Here is a 21,542-nt window from a genome sequence, read left to right on the forward strand (position 1 = left end):
GTGTCTCTCACGAATACATAAAATCTTCTAAACAAATAAGATTAAGTATAGCAACAAGGATGCTTAAATTTTGCCTAGGGATGCCGCTGAGCCGTCCTGGCTGCCCTTACTTAATCTTATTAATTCTGCTTTCAGATTTTATTGTAAGTTATCAGTTATCAGTTTCATCAGTTTGTATCATATTGTTTATATCAAACTTATATCCCATTTTCACGTAGAAATCAATTTTTAGGCTATTTTAAATAAGAATATCCTTACATGCAGGTGTGTGTGAGTGCATTTGTGTGCACACGCATGCACTCACACACACACACACACACACACACACACAGGTATTCAGAGAACATAGATTAGATATCACATCCCTGATTCTTGCGGTTGCCTATGTCTCCAGTTAGCCTAACTTCTAGAGCCACCCTTATCAAACTTGAGTGTGCAATAGAATCACCAGGAGACTCCACTTCCAGAGATTCTAGTTCAGGAGATCCATGGTGGGTCTGAGAGTTTTGATTCCTAACAAATGCTAAGATGTTGCTGCTGCTGCTGCTGCTGCGGCCGGCCTAGGGATCATACTTTGGGAACCATGGCTCTAGACCTATGCCACCCTAACCGGACTCTATCATCGCTTGGTGCTCAAAACCCCAGGCTCAGGGACACGTAACCAAGTGGGGTTAATTCCATTCTGCGCCCCGCCGCCCTGCATTCCTTAACCCAATTTGGAAATGGAATTAAAACAGAGAAGTAAAAAAAAAAAAAAAAAAAAAAAATCAACTATGTTCTTGGAGCTTGAACTGAGTGAATACTTCCAGGTAGAACAAAACTACACCCCTTTTTCCTCCCTCTCCCCCAGCTCTGAAAGAAGTTTCAAAAAGTAAAAAAGATAAAGAAGCAATTCGAGAGATACAGGTGAAGAACGGCAGAATGTTGATAATTCCTGATGGTTGGTGGTGGCTGCATGAGATTTTATTTTACTGCTTTGTTTTAATATATTTGACATTTCCATTTTTTTATTTTTATTTTTATTTTTTTTAAATTTTCTCCAAAGAGCCCTGACATTTCCATTTTTTTTAAATGAAGTGTTTTTTAGGAGAGTAAACTGAGGATATAAAGTAGACGAGCCTAACAGAAGATGCAGGAAGAGGAAAACATAAATGCTATTTTAAAATTCTCAAGATGGCTAGAAGCCACTTCATCAGGGCTCCTTAGACTCTCCTTTTAAGCCCGTACTAGCACAGGAAAGTTAATACTTTCTAGAGACTAAGGATCTAGGCCAGTATTGCTCTACTGCAAGTCAAAATTTCTTTGAAATCTTGTCTTCTCTTCCAAATGTGATTTTGCATTTTCGTTAGTATCCATTTTCATCTAAAGATCACGTTTTAAATTATTATCGTCCTGGGAAAGTATTTCCTACTTGCTCAACTAGAGGGTGGACAAGCTACCATTATTAGATACGTAACCCTTATAACTCCAGAGACTAAGTGGCTCAGTCTTAGAGGAGTATCACATGCAAGACAGTCAAAATAATTAAGCAGCAATTTCTTTCTGTAAGTTTGTTCTCCAAGGACATTAAAATTAATATGCAATTATTGCTCAGAGTTCTCATACTCAAAAAAATACCACGGTTTAGGTTGCATTGTATCCATACAATAAAACTCTTATACTAAATTAGCATCTAAGTACATCCTATTTTTTTTTAGATTAACTGCTTTTGCCTTTCACTAGTTAGGGATGAATTAGTGCTGTCATCTTGGAACCGCCAGCAACGATGCCATTAAATTAGTTGCTGGGAATTCCCCTCACATGCTTGAATCTTTTCACTGGATTCAAGTTATGCTTCAGGCTTCCTATTTTTGGTCACAGATTTTTTTTTTTATTGAGGTATAATTAACATACAGTGTTATATTAGTTTCAGGTGTTGTAACGATGCGACATTTCTCTACATTACTCAGCGCTCAGCATAAGCGTAATCACCATTTGTCACCATACAGAATTATTACAATATTATTTATATTTCCTGTGCTGTACTTTTCATCTCCCTGACATTTTTTAAAAATTTTAAGAGGTTTATTTCTTTATTTTAGAGAGAGAGAGGGAGTGAGTATTAAGCAGACTCCACATTGAGCATGGAGCCCCATGCAGGGCTAAGTCCCAGGACCCTGAGATCATGACCTGAGCAGAAACCAAGAGTCAGAAGCTTAACTGAGCCACCCAAGCACCCCCTTATTTTTCTTTAATAATTAGAAGTTTATACCTCTTATTTTTTTAAGATTTTATATGTTTCTTTGAGATAGAAAGAGAGAGCATGAGCAGGGGGCAGAGTGAGAGAGAAAAGCAGGCTCTCCACTGAGCAGGGAGCCCAACACAGAGCTTGATCCCAGGACCCTGAGATCATGACCTGAGATGAAGCCAGATACTTAACTGACTGAGCCACCCAAGCACCCCAAAGTTCATATCTCTTAATTATTATCTATTTATCATTATCTATTTCAGTCATCCCCCCACACCCCCTCTGGTGACCACCAGTTTGTTCTCTATATTTAAGAATCTATTTTTACGTTTGTTCATTTGTTTTGTTTAATAGATTCCACAAAGAAGTGGAATCATATGGTATTTGTCTTTATTTGACTTATTTCACTTAGGCAATACCTTCTAGGTCCATCCATTCAGTTGCAAATCTCATTCTTTTTATGGCTGAATAATATTCTATTTTATATATATATATAAATTTATAATTATACTTAAAAATAAAATAATTATATTTATATAAAAATATAATTAAAATGTTATAATATAATATAATTATATAATATAATTATATAATAATTATAATAATATATAATAATATTTAATTATAAATATATGTTATAATATATGATATATAATATATAAATTTATTTTATTAATTATATATATCATTGTATAAAATCTTATAATAATCTAGGATTATCTTTCATTCTATATTATATTCTATATATAATAAGTTATTATACTTCTTTATTGTCTAATATTTTTTTAAAGTTTAGTAGTGTATTTTATTGAATTTAACATGGTGAAAAATATTGTTTCAACATATACTCAACATAAATTACTGAGATATTTTACATTCTTTTTTCATGCTAACTTCTTCAAAATTCAGTGTGTATTTTACATGTACATCTCAATTTATATGTCAAATGTTCATCAGAATTACTCAATTTGTAGAGTAATTCTTCATGAAGTTCACAGTTAAAAAAAGTAGATTCTTACACCCAAGTTGTGTCCAAATGTATTTAGAGGTTTTCCAATCATTGAATTGAGTCTCAGTTCTCAAATTTAAGTTAAAATTGAATAAATTGTGATATATATATACATATATATACACACATATATGTATTTATGATATATATCATATATATCATAAATTGTGATATATATATATCACATCTCCTTTATTCGTTTGTCTGTCGATGGACACTCAGGTTGCTTCCACCTCCTGGCTATTGTAAATAATGCTGCAATAAACACAGGGGTACACACTTCTTTTGAATTAGTGTTTTTGTTTTCTTTGGGTAAATACCCAGTAGTGGAATTACTAGATCATATGGTATTTCTATCTTCAATTCTGTAAAGACCCTATTTCTAAATAAGATCACACTCACAGGTTCTGGATGGACATACATTTTGGGGAGACACAGTTCAACCCAGCAGTGTGTCTGTGGCTATGCACACATGAACCATGCACAACAGCCCAGTAGTATTCATTACATGCTTCTTTTTGTTCATAGGGCCCTTTCTGTTTTATACAGAATGTGTGTGGGGAATGTGTGTGTGTGTGTGTGTGTGTGTGTGTGTGTGTGTGTGTGTGTTGGTTGTGTTTCTTTGTTGTGGTTGTTTGGGGGTTTTTTGCAGTCCAGTGACCAGTGCTGTAAATCTCTGTGGCCTGCTTTTGGGGTGGTTCCAGGCCAGCGAGTGGGCTAGCATCCTGCATACACCTGACTGCTGTGAACTTCCTCCTTAAACCAAGGAGGTTATACCTCCTAGGGTTCCACCTCTTACAGTATATACAGGATGCTCCTTTTTTATGTGTTCTGATCACCCACATGGAATCCTCTAAAGTGGGATCCTAATACAACTCTGTGAGTTCACCACAGATGTTCCATAGAGAGAATGCTTGAGGCAGAGCTGACCAGAGGGATGAGGAGGCAGAGGAGCTGAATTCCTATCTCACCTCTGACATATATTTTTATGACATGTTACCTTTTTTTAAGAATTTATTTATTTATTTGACAAAGAGCAAGACAGCTCAAGCGAGTACAAGCTGGGCGAGGCGGCAGAGGGAGAGGGAGAAGAAGACCCCCCACTGAGCAGGAAGCCCAACGCAGGGCTCCATCCCAAGCCCAATGCGGGCTTGTATCATGACCCTAGCCAAAGGCAGATGCTTAACCAACTGAGCCACCCAGGCGCCCCCTCTAATGTGTTATTTTTTAGATAGCTCTGATTTTCCCTGTCCATGCCGGGGGGAGGATGCATTCTTGCAAACTTGTTGCTGCCCTTTACCTACATACATGGGCCCTCATAAAATATTTCTCTTCTTACTATTGATAGGGTAGCTGTTTTTAAAAATGGGCCTTCCTGGGTTTGTCAACAAATAGTGAGTTTTTTCTAACTACTAGCTCTTTGCTGACATTGCAGACCATGAAAAGAAAACCAGTCCCCGCAGGACTAGAGGATTGGATAAGTAAACTGAGGCAGATATATGCCATGGAATATTATGCAGCAGTTAGGAAATACTGACAGTCTTTACAGAAACAAAGATAGACTTTAAAAGCAAAGGGTTGTTGGAAACACGGCAAACTTTTGTGACTTCTGCATACACGTGTATATCACATTAGTGTAGGTGCTTGCTGGAGTGGGCAGGGGGGATGGCAGTGGGAATCCAGTGTGAGGGGGAAAATAAGGCAAGAGAGGTCTTTCATAGCAAAAGTGTCATGAGCTGAAGAATCTGATTAATTCAACTCTCTGCCCCTGAAGTTAAAAAAAATCTTGCGGAGTTTAGAATCAGCATTTAGGATAGTAAAACAGTGAAGACAGCAATGGATTAAGTGTCAGAAAACAGGGCATAGATACTAAAAGTCGAGTTAAGAGGTTGGAAGCAGGAAATAGCTCTGGAATAGGACTTTCAGGATGAGCAGGGGATGCTAGCCATACTCAGCACCACCAGAGTGTCTTTTTCTCAGGTGTAAATAAAGGGAAATGAGAAATCACAACTGAATTTAAAAAAAAAAAAAAAAAAAACAGACATACAAGTTGCTGACATTTTCCACACTTGATTGAATGCTGACAATGGGCCGGGTAAAGTAGCTGAAGTTAGGGGCGAATCACACAAGATCATAACTGTGAATCAGGAGAGGATGGGCTTTATCCCAAAGCTTGGAAGTTTGGAGGGGAAAGGCAGGAGGCAAGGTGCACTCCAGAAGGTTCATCTGGAGTGGCACGCAGAGAGAGCCACAGTTCTCTGCCAGTCCAGCTGTGAGGCAGAGAATGGAGACAGGAGGCCACTGGGCAGGAGAGGGAAGGACGGGAGCACAGTGGCAGCAAAGGGGATGATACACCTGACAAGTGATCAGCTGGCAGGGGGAAAGATAGAAAAAGAAGAAGATGGTGGCCAAAACTTGAATCTGAGCAATGGGAGAACAGTGTTTTAAATGGAGGGGTTAGGGGACACCTGGGTGGCTCAGTGGTTGAGCCTCTGCCTTTGGCTCAGGTCATGATCCTGGGGTCCCGGGATCGAGTCCCACATGGGGCTCCCCGCAGGGAGCCTGCTTCTCCCTCTGCCTCTGTCTCTGCCTCTCTCTCTCTCTCTCTGTGTGTCTCTCAGGAATAAATAACAAAATCTTTAAAAATTAGATAGATGATAGATGATAGATTAGATAGATAGATAGATAGATAGATAGATAGATAGATAGATAGATAGATAGATGGAGGGGTTAGGAAGCAGGCTCATTTAGGGTGAGAAAGCTGTTAGGGTTATCCCTAGATGAACAGAGCTCTAGTGAGGCCCTTAGCAGGAGCTACACTTCTGCAACCTCTAAAGCAAAGTCCTAAACATGGTCCTTCCCTCCTTCCTGGGAGTAGACAGTGGAGCCAGGAGCAGGGGGGGTGGCCCTGAGACCCCCAGGGCCACAATGGCAGGCCTGCTGCCCCTCAGGGTGGGGAGAAGTGTGGTGGGTGCTCAGGAACTGTGGTGTGATGAGCTTCAGGACTTCTTATTCAGCAGCCAGCGTTAGCTCCAAACAGATCTCAGCTGTCACTACCCCAATCAAAATCTTTTCAGGGCTCCGCAGTGCTGCAGCCCAGCCCCACAGTCAGCCCAGGGTCTCCCCATCCCACCTCACGTCCAGGGGTGCTTCCTGCACACTCCCACTGCACCCAGCACCCAGGATGCCCCTGCTCTAGCACCCCACAGTGTCGCCTACTCCTCCAAGGTCAGGCCCTCCTCTGTCCCCAAATGCCCTCCCTGTCCCCAAATGCCCACCTGGTGAACTCCTCACCCTGCCAATTCCTGCCCAAATGCCACCTCCTCTCCAAAATCCTCTATGCACCCAAGGAATTTTGACAGCCTCTCTGTTCACCTGTGTTAGTATGTGTCTGAGCTCAGAAAGGTGTGGGCGGTCTGATCTTTGTAGCCCCTCGCCCCCACCAGTGCTGTACCCAGCTTATTTTCTTACTTAAACCATAGATGGTATCTATTTCATACGATGTTATTTGGGGCTTGAAAACACACAAAGTTCCTTTATAGTTAGTAAGTATTCAAGGAAAATTTGGAGTCAGAATAAATCAAATGTGAATATTTTAAAGAATGAGAATTAGCCGTACTTAGCCATAATTTAGCAATGAAATAAGAACAAAGACTTGGCATTTCCCTTTATTCAACCTGTGATCATAGCGTGCCAAAGGGAGAGCCAGCCTTCTTTCTCTGATACTCTGATTTTCAGTCCAACTGTGTTACATCATGTTTTAGAAAATCACACAAGCTCAGTTCTTTCCAAACCCAAAATGCCAAAGCAAATCTGAACTGAACAATTACTGTTGATATGTACATAAATTTATTTAACAGAAACCATAATTTTGATACTTTATCAAACTGAACCTGGATCTCCCTGAAGAGAAATGTGTGTGTGTGTGTGTGTGTGTGTGTGTGTGTGTGTGTGTGTTAATGGCATTTTTGTGCATCACTGAACATACTTACCATTGGGGTCAGAAGGTATGGAGGACATTTTTGAGATTGGAATTCTTAAATAGGAATATTCAGATACAAGTGGGACTTGAAGGAGTTTCTAAGAATCTCTTATCTCAACTCCAGGGTTAAAATACAATAGATTAGAACAATACAGCTCATAATTTATTTCTATTCAACAAGCATTAAGTGCCAACCAAGTGCCAAATAGTGGGCAAAAACATATATGTCCAGCAAAAAATGTGCACAAATGGTTATAGCAGCTTTACCCATAAGAGCCAAAAACTAGAAACAACCCAAAAGCCGATCATTAATTAAAAAGCAAATAAATGGTGGCATATTCATACAATACTAAGTTGCTATGAAAAAAAGAATGAACTACTGATAAATGCAGCAATTTGGATGAATCTCATGGGCATAAAGTTAAGTAAAAGGTGGCCAGCACAAAAGAGTATATATGATATTATTCCATTTATTTGAAATATAAAAATGAGCAAAACTATAGCGTTAATGGCAGAGTAGTGGTAAACCTTGGGTCTTGCAGGGACAGAGTAATGACTTTGAGGGGGCGAGGGGTTACCTTCTGGGGGTCTGGGGTGGTCTTTATTGCATAATAGTAACACAGGTGTAATAAAAATATAAAAAATCATCAGGTGGGGCACCTGGATGGCTCAGTTGGTTAAGCCTTTGGCTCAGGTTGTGATCTCAGGGTCCTGGGATCGAGCCCTACACAGCGGGATCTCTGCTCAGCAGGGATTCTGCTTCCCCCCTCCTTAAGCCCTCCCCCCTACTCATGCTCTTGCTCTCTCTCCCTGTCTCTCACTTTCAAATGAATAAATAAAAAATCTTTTTAAAAATATCACCAGGCTATAAACTTATAATTTAAATACTTTGCTATACACCCTATATTCCTAATTCTTTTTTTAAAAAAATTAATACAGAGGGGCTCCTGGGTGACTCAGTCAGTTGAGCAATGTACTCTTGGTTTCATCTCAGGTCATGATCTCAGGTTTGGGAGATGGAGCCCCATGTGGGACTCTGCCCTCTTCAGGGAGTCTGCTTGAGATTCTCTCTCTCTCTCCCTCTGCCTCTCCCCTTGCTCACATCCAGCCTCTCTTTCTCTCTCTCAAATAAATAAATAAATAAATAAATAAATAAATAAATAAATCTTTTTAAAAAATTAATATGGCTGCAGATTGGGCTGCTAGAAATTCACTCAACTGAAATGACTTAAACAAATCTCGCACGTGTTCAGGAAGTGACAACTACATCAGAACTTAGTCATCTGCCTGACAACTGTAGATTTCCTGTCGTAAGACACATGCCGTATCCGTAATGTGAGAACGGGGAGCAGTGTGCATCCTCACACTTAACAGTACGATTTGTGGGCTCACCCAGTGTCTTGAGATAGTTTTTTATTGTTGAGCTAAACTGGACTCTCTTTTACACCTGCCCTCCCCCGCCAAGGGTTAGTCACAACCCAAACCCTTAGTGGCATATGCATTGTGTATAAAGTCACATGAGTCTAGGTGCCTCCTAGGGTTGATTACTGACAATGAAACCCCTGGGAAAGTTGGCTCTGGGAATCCTAATGCCCACAGACTGGGATGTGGGCATGGTGGTGAGATGGCAGGGTGGTAGGGCAGAAGGAAGGCCACAACCCCCAGAACTGGCCCTCTGTCTTCTCCCCTTTCAGTGTTTGCTCTGTTGTCCAGGCAAAGCCAGATACGAGAAGTAAAACTGGGACACCTGGGTGGCTCAGTGATTGAGCATCTGCCTTCGGCTCACGTCATGAATCCGGGGTCCTGGGATCCACTCCCAAATCGGGTTCCCCACAGAGAGCCTCCTTCTCCCTCTGCCTGTGTCTCTGCCTCCCTCTGTGTGTCTCTCATGAATAAATAAATAAAATTAAAAAAAAAAAAATCCTCCCTTGATTGTGAAGCTTTTGCCTTTGACCAGGACCTAAAAAAAAAAAAAAAAAAAAAAAAGAGATGGTTATAATAAAAATTAAAATATAACAAAATAAGAGTGATTTTCCAACTTTCAATGCAATGGAGGGCTTGCTAAACCCTGATGCTGGACCCCACCCCAGTCTCTGGTTCAGCCAGCCTGAACCTACCTCCAACCAGCTTCCAGGGGACGCTGATGCCACTGGTCTGAGGACCACACTTTGAGAACTACTGGTGTAATGGAAAGAATAGGAAATCAGAGCATCAAAGTTCAAGTCCTAAACTCTACTAACAATTTGTGACCTTGAGCAAGCAACTTAATCTATCTGGGCCTATTTCTCTTCTGTATAATAAAGGTAATATGTGTTCTGCTTGCCTTACACAACTGGCAACTGGTGACTCCATGGTTGGGCATCTGCTTTTGGCTGAGGTCATGATGCCAGGGTCCTGGGATCGAATCCCACATCGGACTTCTCAAGGGGGGGCCTGCTTCTCTCTCTGCCTATGTCTATTTCATGAATAACTAAATAAAATCTTAAAAAAAATAAAAGAAATGCTACAATAAGGATGTAACTGACAGACCCCTCCAAGATGGTAGTATGAAGTAAGTAGGTGTGTTCCATTTTCAAGATACCAGATTAGCCAACATATTCTGAGACTCGCTTGAGTTTGTGCCCACATGTGAGCTTTTTTAAAACTCATAGACTAAAGCAAAAATGGCACAGCTGCAGACCTCCAGCTGGCATTGTGATGGCGGCCAGTGATGTCTGACCCCTTTCACCCTTGAGCTTATTGGGCTGCTTCCCAGATAGCTTCTAAGAACTGCTGAAACTCAGAATTTTGTTAGTAAGAAGAACTCAATTTTCATTTTCCAAAGGAAAAAACCAGTATCTAGATCACAGTGATCTGTTGGCTGTAAAGAAAACGTCTTTTTTGTCTAGACCCAAGGGTTGGGTCAGCAATTGCGGGCATTAAGATTATGGGATCAAGTGTCTGAGAAGCAGGGCTTGGATCAGTAAGCGATACCTATATGAATCCGGGAGAAAGGCATTGTTGGTGCAGGTGGTTTAGGCCAAATATATATGCCCAGCGTTGACAGCTAAAACGGATAAAATCCATATGTCAAACAAGAGTGGAGATTTCCTCATATCGACGTAGCCATGACAAGCTTCGCCAAAGCTTGACCTTCCATGAACACACCCACTAGCAAGAGCCATGAGTCACCTGCACCTTTTTGTGGGGTAGCTCTGGACACCATTACGTAGCCCTGGAACTGCTTACAGGCACATAAACTGGAGGTGCAGCTGCTTTCAATCTGCAAGCCCAGGTGGGGGCTAGTTCTGGAGCTCTTCCAGAAGCTAACCTGTGGGCATAGGGAACCAGGCCCGTGTCTGCTAAAAATCTCATACCGCTTTCTTTACACTTTGCTATTATATGGTGAAAGATTTGTCTAAACCCTGAGAGTGGGTGCATGGGTAACAGTAGTAGATGGTAAAAAGATTTGGGGTCCTCGAGTCTTATTTCCTGGGAAGCCAATGCAGTTCTCTCCTGTGCCGTATTTCAGAAGGTTTTTTGGACTTTTTGGTTTCCAGATAACAACCTCTTCTATAATATTGACATTAAGAGTAATAAAACGTTAGCCAGAACCTACCTCAGTTCTGAGCTTGAGATGCTCTGAATGGGATTTTTAAGAAGAACCAATAAAAAAGGGAAAATAGGTATATCCCTCGGGAGTATTTCTGTTTGTACCATGTCCTTTATATGAACTAAGAAAGATGTAAGCTTTAAAGAAGGTAATATACATGTATGATAAAATAAATTTTATATGGCAATAAAAAGATATAAGATGGGAAATAAATGTTCCCTTCTCATCTCCCATCCCAATCTAAACCCTAATTTCTGTCCTCAACTGTTAACAGTTTTATAACTTTCTCTGAAAAGTTTTATGCGTGTGCATACATGTTTTATGTATATGCTTTTGCTTAAAAGTATACACAAATGAGATCATACCAAAACACTGTCTGCAGGGAATATCCTTGTTACAAACCTTTTGTGTACTTATAAAAGTATATCCCTCCAGTACTTTCCTACAATTAGAATTCTTGGGTCACACGTACAGGCGCTTAAAGTTTTAGCAGTATAACCAAATTGCCCTCCAATGTGATCGAATTGGTTTACCTTCCCACCAACAATGTAATAGATGCTTGCTGGCTCATACTCCTGCCAACTCTGGCAATATTAAATGTTTTCAAACATTTGTCAATCTGGTGAGTCAAGAGTATCCCGTTGCAGTTTTGACTTGCATTTCTTAAACTGTAAGTGAGGCAGAGCATCTTTCCATTCACTTACGGAGTATTTATTCTTGGTGTTCTTTGAATTGCTTGTTCATCATTCTTTGCCTATCTTTCCTTTGAGCTGGTGTCTTTTCTGCTGTGGATTTTTGCATTCAGCAAATATGAATTCTTACTCTATGGTAAGCACTGTGTGCTGGTCACTAGACCTGCAACAGGGAGGAAACACTTTTTGGAACTCACGGTGTTCTGGGAGACCAACATTAGTTCAATCATGCTCTGAATGGGTGTATGTAACAGACTGAGTTAAATGCCTTGGAAGAGAGGCTTTTGCATCTCTTAGAGTATGTGAAAGAAGAGACGGGCCTGAACTGAGGGTTGGGGAAGGCTCCCCTAAGGAACTGACCTCTAAAGAACAAATACGATTTGGGGTTCAGAGAAACACTTCTGGAAGAAGGAACAGATTGTGCAGGGAACCTGTATTAGATGGGCTAAAAGAAGGCCAGAGAGCAGGGCACAGGGAGCAGAATAAAAGTGATTCATGATGAGGCTGCACCACATCACCACGGGCCCCAACCCATTAAGGGTTTTTTGTTTTTTTTTTTTTTACTTTTTCAGATTTATTTAAAAAAAAAAAACCAGAATGATCAAAAAAAAGCCATCAACAAGGAAGCCAGACACAGGCCCGAAGGCCAGAAGGTAGCTAGAAAAATATGCCTTAGGAAAGTTAGGGAGCCCTATTACCTTTAAAAAATATAAAGCTGTATGTAACAGCTATTTTTCTGTTGATCTAGCTACTCCTGCCCTACCCTCCAACACGGCACTGCTGGCTTGCCTTGTAAGGCCTCAGTTTCATGAAGAATCCCATGTACACATAGGCTGGTATAGTAGTTCTTAATTCACTAGAAGATCTCATCCCCATATGGTCTCGTTCCAGGTGTGGGGCCAACTACTTTCATCATTCTTAGAGATGGTTTCACCTCTTGAAAATACAGCTACTAAAGCACAAAACATTGTTTTTATAATGATCAACAAATCTTCCCCTCCGTTTACATGCAGGTGGTAAATGACTACAGAGTTTCTTCTCTTACAGAAATAGAAGGGTGTTGAGTCATAGTTGATGGTCAAACCTGTATTCCGAGGAGAATATTCTGACTGAAAAAGAGGGGAAATAGGTAGACCAATTGGAAGGTTTTCCAATTCGACCAGATGAGATCTGGTGGTGGTCTTGTCCTGCATTATGGCCATGGACATGGAGGGAAGTTGATGAGTTCAAGATATATCTAAGAGGTCAAGTAAAATTTAAACACTGGATTGGATATAGGAGATAAGGAAGAGGGAGAGGTCCAGGATAATTCCTCCTTGTCTAGTGAAGTGGATGGTAATACCACTTAACATAGCAAACACTGGAAGAGGTCTAGGGTGAGATGGGGCCTACATATCTAAGTGAAGCCGTCCAGTAAGCAATCAGATAAAGAAATATGGGACCAGAGGAGAAATCTGGAATGGAAAAAGAAATTTGGAAGTCAGCAGAATACAGTAATTAAAGCCATGGCATAAAAAAATAATAAGAAAAATAAATAAATAAAGAAAGAAAGAAAGAAAGAAAGAAAGCAAGCCAGCCATGGCATAAATGAAATTGCCCAAGAAATACACCACCCAAATTGGGTCTACTCTTAATCCTCAAGGAACACTAATCTTCAGTAGCCAAGTACAGATAGATGACACGGGAAAGAAAGAACAGATGAGTAGCTTGAGAGCAGGAGGACAGCAAGCTGACTGTGTTGTGCCAGAAACCAGAGCTAGAATATTTCAGTTAGGATGGCATGGTCTGTAGCACCAAATATTGCTGAGACACCTAGCAAGGGAAGGCCTGGAAGAGGCCTGGTGGATGTAGCAACATGGAGGTCCCAGGGACCATTCATCTGAGTCGTCCCAGTGGAGTAATGGTGGCAGGAGTCAAGTTGGAGATGATTGAAAAATGAATGGGAAGTGGGGAATTGGAGAGACCATATGGACCACTCTCAAGTGTGGTTTCTGAGAGAAAACACCTGCAAACCTATTCGTCCTCAGTCTCTCGTCTGGACCTTCTTTGCCACTCATTAAGTTGAATTGATTTTATAATTCAGTATTCGGTATTCCACAGCTGGGGGCGGCGGGGGGGTGGGGGGGGGAGATCTCCTAGTAGTCATGGCAACCAGCCAGCCAGGGATGGAGTCTGCAGGGGCCCTGCCTGTAAATAGGAAGCTCTTGCACCCTTGGAGCAGCTCTGACTCTGCTGGCCTCCAGAGACCCACTGTAGAAACACTGCTAAAAATGGATTTAAGGAACAGAGTCCTTATATTTTAAGATACCTCCTGAAAAAAATGGAAGGATAAATGGGGTCTAGGATTTGGAGAGTGAAACAGGATAAACCATGAGTTGATAATTACTGAAGCTGGGTGATATACACACAGAGGTTTATTTTACTGTTCTCACTGCTTTTCTTTGTATATAAATGTTTCCGTAATACATAATACATGGCACACAATTCAATTTAGTAACTCTGTGAAAGTGAAGTTTGCAAAGAGCCAGTGACCATCACAGGCCCACTGTGTATATGACTATGACACTTGATACCAAATCTCTTGGGCACCTGGGTGTCTCAGTGGTTGAGCATCTACCTTTGACTCAGGTCGTGACCCCAGGGTCCCGGGATCGAGTCCCACATCAGGCTTCCTGCATGGAGCCTGCCTTTCCCTCTGCTTGTCTCTCTCTCTCTCTCTCTCTCTCTCTCTCTCTCTCTCTCTGTCTCTCATGAATAAATAAATAAATAAAATCTTTTTTTAAAGAATCCCAGATCTCTTTTAAAGCCAATACACCATTGGCTTAGGGGTTTCAAGGTGCTGAAGGCCTAATGGAAGAAAGTCAGCTCTCATGTGCTATCCTTTCTTCTCAAACTGAACACTTCGTTCCTTACCCCTCTTCTCCTTTCTTACCTCCCTCCTGAGTGTGGACACATTTCAATCACTTCTCATCTTCATGAACTTGAACAAGTTTCCTCTAATCCCTGGGCTGCATTCTGAGAGATGGGGACACGCACCCGCCTAGCAGTCTCACTAGGGCTCATTCTGAGAGGGTATGTGGGAGAAGCTAGCATGGCTCAGAGCCTCAGGAGCCCACAGAAGTCAGACAGGTCATACAAATGAATGACGGGATCAAGTAGCAGAAGATCATGGGACCCTCTTGTCCTAGCTTTAGCTTTGTCGCTTTTAGTAGACATACAAGTAGAAAGAATTATGAGAAAGTTGCTATTCTGTGAGACTAATAACAATGCAAGCATGCTCATAAATGGAATAAATAATCCATAGTCATAAACAAATGGGCAGTAAACCAAACCTTAGCCTCAGTGTCGGGGGGTCCTAGGGAGTAGTGGGGTTGGGGCCAACCAGAGCGCACAGGCCCCATCTAACGGGGCGGTCCTCCTCAGCTCCAGCTGGTTGCCGCTGTAAGGAAATGTGGAGCCAATGCTAACATGTCTTCTTGTTTTACAAGAGAAGCTAGAAGCTAGAGAACCCAAATGGAGTTTGGGTTCAATTATATAAAAACAAAACAAAACACGATGAAGGCCAAACTAAGCTTATCTGTGGGCCAAAATCAGCTCACGGGCTGCCAGCGTGCAACCTTTCCCCTAGATAATGGGATATAATGCAGTTTGCCTTCCTCTCCTTTTCTCTTCTTCCTTTTTCTCCTTCGCCTATTTCCACATCCTTCTCTCCTAACCATTCCCACATCTCCTTTCTCTACTAAATCTGAGAGGTGGAAGGGATTGAATGGGTTGAAAGGGTCATGCCCTAGATGCCTCACCTCTGTCTCAGCCTCGTTCAGTGCCAGGCACATAGCGGATCCTCATCAAACACTTGATGAATTAATAATCCAGCAACTAGGGGAAGGGGGCAGGGGGCAGTTCGCTTTCTTGTGCACACCTTCGGCTTACGCGAGGAATTGTCTCCTTGTTCTTGACAGCTCTGCGAAGTCGCTCTGGCCGCTCCATCATCAATGGGAACTGGGCAATTGACCGGCCAGGAAAATATGAAGGTGGAGGGACCATGTTCACCTACAAGCGTCCGAATGAGATTTCGAGCACCGCGGGAGAATCCTTTTTGGCTGAAGGCCCCACTAATGAGATCTTGGATGTCTATGTGAGTGTGGATGTTTCTGGACTGTTGGGATTTTGCATCTTGTTTCTTCTAAGGACCACGCTTAGCACAAATAAACAACGAATCATTGCCTGGGCCCAAAAAAACCATTCGAGCTGAGCCTTTGGAGGTGCCTAAATGCTTGGCGTTCATCTTTGCCATTCACCTCTGAATGTACCTAGCTCATAGAAACCTTAACCTCTACCAGATGCTTATTACTCTCAGACCCCCTAAAACCATTTTCACTTGTTGAACCAAATCAGAGGCAAAACATATCCTTTATTTCATGAGCATTGGCTCCCCTCCAGGCACTTTTCTCCTAATGCTAATTTGGCATGTTTTCTTTTTATGGCAAAAGAAAGCAAATGCTTAGAGCAAGACAAGACTGCTCAAGTTCCCAGCCCTCTTCAAATTCTATTAAAGCGAATGAAGAAACAAGAACGCCAGAGTACTCCAGATGATACAATAAAGCTTGGAGTAACAATGTAGAGGTTTACTACAAATTCCTTGCCTTGCAGAAGACACAATTTGGGATTTATTTTACAAGAAACTAAATTATTAAGTCTCTCAAGAGTTTGAAACAGACCTTCTTTTTAAAAGAAAGCACTAAAATCCATCCTTCTTAAAAAGATCAGGAAATTTCTTAAAGTGACAAGAAATGAAAGCTTGAAATGAGCTTTTATAAAGACGAGCTCACCCATGTACCTGCATTCTCTTACCATCTCCAAAACTATGCTAATCTATATGCTATCTGCTGTGTTCGAATTCTATAAATACCAGTTCTCAGTTCTCCAACTATATAGTTACATGTTCGTTCCTGTTGGGCCTGGTGGCTCATAGACTAGAAACTATAAAAGAAGCCTTATTATGGTTAATTTTGAATATGTTTTTAAGACTGTCCAGTTGGTTGTTGGACTCTGGGTAAGTCTCAAATGGGATCAGGGGTAAAGGACCCACTGTGGGTGGTCTAGTATGTAGTGGCCAACAATAATTTCATAAACGGGACAAGGTTTGCACTGGCAGGATGCTCACGCAGAAGAGGCATAGGAGAGGCGGGGAGGGTGTCCAGCCTCAGACCCACTGTCGGATTATGCAAAAAGAGAAACGAGGAAGTTAGGAGTAGAGGATGGGAACCAGAGGCCACACCACTGCATCCCTTGGGGTCCTGTGTTCACCACCATGGTTCTTGGGTGTAAGGATCTCAGTGGCCCTCATGTCTGCCTTCCCTCGGGTGATCTGTAGAAAGGCCCCATTTCACGTGTAGAGAGCAAGTAAGGGATGATGGCAGAGAGAATGGGCATTTTCATGAACCAAACAGCACCCACTGTGCCGGGGTGACTGGGAGATGCTTGTGGCTTTAAAGGATCTAAGAGACAGCTGTGATTCTGATCTCCCTCTCCAGTTGAAGAAATCGAAAGCGATGAGACCATGGGATGTGCTCTAGGTTACACAGCTGGTCAAGAGGAGAGCCCCTTTATGAAGTGGTAGAGACAGAAACATCAGAACAGGACAGTGTCCCCTTGCCTGGCTCATATTCACACTGCAGATTCCCATTCTGGCACTCTCTTTAGTCCAGCATCCTACTTCTCACCAGGAAGGCACAAGGGACTTTGTGTTCCAAAGCCAACAGGGAGGGAGGGATTCATTCTGCAAAGCCATGATGATTTATTTTGTGGGGTTTTTTTGGCCCAGACCATGTTTAATTCCTGACTTCCACGTCCTCCTGCAGCTCCCTGCTTGATTCCTTGCTTTTGTCATTGGGTCCTAGGAGAGTAGAAACCAGGGAGACTGACTTCCTTTACACCGGTCTTCCTGACCATGTCTTTTTGTGGTTCTGGAGCTTTCCATGGATGGGAGGGGATGAAATGCAGAAAGCAAATGAGGGAGAGGTTGGGGCAGACCTTTCCTGAGCCAGCCTCAAAGCCATGTAGGGTTCAGGAGCATGAAAGATCCCAGGCTGGCTCTTCTTTGTGTGACTCTATCTCGCCACCTGGTGTTCGAGTGCGTTCCCCTGGAGCATAAACCTGGCTTGGCCATTTTGAGAGCGCTGAGCAAAATCTAAACCATAGGATACGATGGTTGAGAGCTAACAGAAAACCTCTGCAGCCAGTGTTCCCCTCTTCCTATTTGTAATAGGAATAAAACTTTGACTTTCAGCCTAGTTTTCTTCTAAGTTCTTCATTCTTCAAAAGCAAATTAACAAAAAAAACATCTGGAAAGAGCTTTCATTTAATCTGCCACAGGTTCACTTATATGCTTAGATCTGAATCGACCCACTTGTTTATAGACAGTGCCATTTACACCGGGGAACCCTGGGCCAGCGGGAGGGGGGTGTGCGTGTTTCGCAGGGCAGTGATATCGACCTCTGTGTTGTCAGATGATACACCAGCAGCCTAACCCGGGAGTCCACTATGAGTACGTCATCATGGGGACCAACATCATCAGCCCACAGGTGCCTCCTCACAGGAGACCAGGTAAAACCTCTTGTTTTACTGCCAAGCATGCCCATCATTTCCTTTTGAAGCCCTCTGTATCTCTTCTTGTGCATCTTCCTTGTGTCTCTCAGTCAACGCAGAGAAAACCCATGGACACAGCCTGAGATCAGAGGATGCTTCACCATTTGTCTGAGCCTTTGTTGATAAGAAGGTCTCATTCCCTTGATTCAAAAATGAGGTGAACATCCTCAGTCTGTCTTTCCAGTTCAACATTTTGAGATACCTTATATTAGCTTCCTAAGGCTGTAGAACAAATTACTTCAACCTTAGTGACTTAAAACAACATAAATTTCATACCGTTCAGAAGGTCAGAAATCCAAAATGGGTTTTGCTGGGCTGGAATCAAGGTGCCAGCAGGCTGTGTTCCCCTCGAAGGCCCCAGAAGGTTCTATCGTCCTGCACTTTTCTCTTTGAGAGGCCTTCTGCACTCCTTGCTGCTTGGCCTCTTCCTGCATCGTCAATGCTGGTTGAGTGGCACCTTCAGATCTCAGGCTCCGACCCTCTTCTTCCCTCATCACGTCTCTGGGCCCAACCAGACAATCCAGGACAGTTCTCTATCCCCTAATCTTTAACTTCATCACATCTGCGAAGTCCCTTTTACCATATAAGGTACCATACTCATTTCCAGGTATTAGGATGCCAGACTCCTTCCGAGGGCTATCATTCTGTCCAACTTGTGCCTTTTTTTTCTTGGTCCCCTTTTGCTTCTGTTGACACTACTTTGACTTAAAAGGAAAGATTAATGAGTTCACACCTAATTGTCCTGATTATCTGCCTCTTTCCTGTGGGCTCTGCTGAATGACACAGGAGGCAGAGAAATATCTACAGATATTTCTTTACCAAATGACAATGGAACCCACCACCCAAATGGAGACTGTCTTTTCCATCTTTGGAACAGGAAGTTCTGCATAAATATTAATGATAATATCACTCACATGCACTGAGTCCTTGCTGTGTGCCAGACACTGCTAAGCCCTTCACATAGATTAACTCATCAAATTATCACAACAGTGCTCAGAGGAAGGTGCCTCATTTTAAAAAGAAAGAAAAAAGAAATGGAAGCTCAGACAGATGGACTTATTTGTCTGGGTCCCACAGTGACCTCAGTCTCCTGTGCCTGTCATACGGCCCAGGGTTACCTGGTCTGACACCTGTCCTAGGAAGTGAGGACACAGATGTGAGGCCTCATCCAAGTTCCTTCTCTGGCCCACCAAATGGGTAACCGGATTATCCGATTATCACAGGTCAGGGAGGAATCACTTGGCTCCTGGAGACAACAGGGCGGGAGCTGGGCACATTGGCTGCCTGTGTTGTCCACACCACAAGTCAGCATACACAGGGTTCAAGCCATTTGCAGAAACCATATGCAAAAAAAAAAAAAATAGAGAAAAGAAAAAAAGAAACCATACACAGTCTGAAAAACCAAGCTCAGACAGCAGAATATTAGGGTTGTTGAGATCTGATGCTGATTCAATAGGAACAATTGGACAGACTGTTTGAAACCCTACAGGGTGATGATGATGGATAACAAGCCTGGTGGGTAGCATGGAATTGGCTACCTGGAACAGGGCAGGTCCACTGTAAAAAGTTGGCGAGGAGAGGCATTCTGGACCAGGCTTTATCCTCCATGAACTCGGGCTTCACCATCCATCCATGAACTCGAAATTTGCTGTGCACCTCAGTCAAGTCAGAAACTTCTCTGAGCACATTCCCAGTCTACAGAATAGTGATGGGAAAAACCCTACATTCAAAAGGGTATTTTTGGAGGGGGCAGACAGTGGAAGAGATTGAGTATCAGGTGTCCATCCCAACATAGTGCCCAGTGCATGCAAGATGTACAAAAGATTTTAAAATGTTTTTGCCTGGTAATATTTTAGTCTCACTTATATCAGTATGCCTAGTCTTGATTCTGTTGATTTAAATCATCTTTAGTATTTTAAGCCATGAAGTATTGTAAATGGTGAAGGGTGGGGGAAAGCCCTAAGTTTTAACTAGATTCTACTGTAACTCTGGAATTTGCCTCCTTGTTTTGTATCAAACTTGCATATACTTAAACAATAGTCAATCAAAATAGAATACGTGAAGTAAGATGCAAGTGCTCCATAATTGCCCAAACTTGGAAGCAACCAAGATGCCCTTGTTAGGTGAATGGATGGATAAACTGAGGTACATCCAGCCAGTGGAATATTATTCAGCACAAAAAGAAGTGAGCCACCTATGCATGAAAAGACATGGAGGAAACTTAAATGTGCATTATTAAGTGAAAGAAGATAATCTGAAATGATTCCAACTATATATTATGGGGAGAAACTAAACACATCAGAGGTTGCCAGGGGCTAAGGGGGAGGGACGGATGAATAGGCAAACAGGATTTTTAGGGTACTGAAACTATTCTCAATGACACTGTAATGATGGATACATGGCATTATACATGTGTCCGGATCCATCGAATATACACCACCAAGGATGCCTGGGTGGCTCAGTCGGTTGAGCATCTGCCTTCGGCTCAGGTCAGGATCCCAGGGTCCTGGGATGATCCCCACAGCCAGCTCCCTGCTCAGTGGGGAGTCTGCTTCTCCCTCTGTCCTTCACCCTGCTCATGCTCGATCACTCTCTCCCCCAAATAAATAAATAAATAAATAAGATGTTAATTAAAAAAAAGAATGTACACCACCAAAATTAATTCTAATGAAGACTATGGGCTTTGGGTGATAACAATGTGTCAGTGCAGATCCATGGATGGTAACAGCGGTACCACTGTGATGCGGGACATCGATGGGGGAGGCAGCACATGATGTGGGACCAGGGGATGTATGGGAACTCTGTACTTGCCACTTAATTGTGCTGGGTACCTGAAACAGCTCTAAAGAAGGAAGAGGAGGAGGAGGAGGAGGAGGAGGAGGAGGAGGAGGAAGAAGAAGAAGAAGAAGAAGAAGAAGAAGAAGAAGAAGAAGAAGAAGAAGGAGGAGGAGGAGGAGGAGGAGGAGGAGGAGGAGGAGGAGGAGAGGAGGAGGAGGAGGAGAGAAGAAGAAGAGAAGAAGAAGGAGGAGGAGGAGAAGGAGAAGAAGAGGAGAAGAAGAAGAAGAAGAAGAAGAAGAAGAAGAAGAAGAAGAAGAAGAAGAAGAAGAAGAAGAAGAAGAAGAAGAAGAAGAAGAAGAAGAAGAAAGTCTATTTAAAGAAAATAAAAAAGCAATATGCCCCAACTTCATCCCCTGACCCCATTCCTAGAGGGAATATCTCATAATGATTTGGAGGGACTCCACCCAGCCCTTTCCTGTGCACATAGAAACAGCTTATAACCAATTTGAACTTTTGTCTGCAGTGTACAGGGAACATCCCATGCCAGGCGTTTCCAGAAGTCTAACTTAGATCTCGCCTTTACTTCAGACTTCCTCGAAACTTGCAGAGAACTC

General features: G+C 42.3%; 1 protein-coding gene across 2 annotated transcripts in view; it reads left to right on the forward strand.

Annotated features, from left to right (window-relative positions):
- THSD4 (thrombospondin type 1 domain containing 4) overlaps positions 1-21,542 on the forward strand; it is a 566,261-nt gene that overhangs the window by 503,713 nt on the left and 41,006 nt on the right. For both annotated transcript variants that reach the window (XM_038580863.1, XM_038580864.1), the window contains 2 exons: positions 15,462-15,637; positions 18,012-18,108. In XM_038580863.1, coding sequence (XP_038436791.1) covers positions 15,462-15,637; positions 18,012-18,108 — 273 coding nt within the window. The remainder of the gene's footprint in view (positions 1-15,461; positions 15,638-18,011; positions 18,109-21,542) is intronic.

The sequence above is a fragment of the Canis lupus genome, chromosome 30 (genome assembly GCF_011100685.1).
Source record: "Canis lupus familiaris isolate Mischka breed German Shepherd chromosome 30, alternate assembly UU_Cfam_GSD_1.0, whole genome shotgun sequence".
NCBI classification, from domain to species: Eukaryota; Metazoa; Chordata; class Mammalia; order Carnivora; family Canidae; genus Canis; species Canis lupus.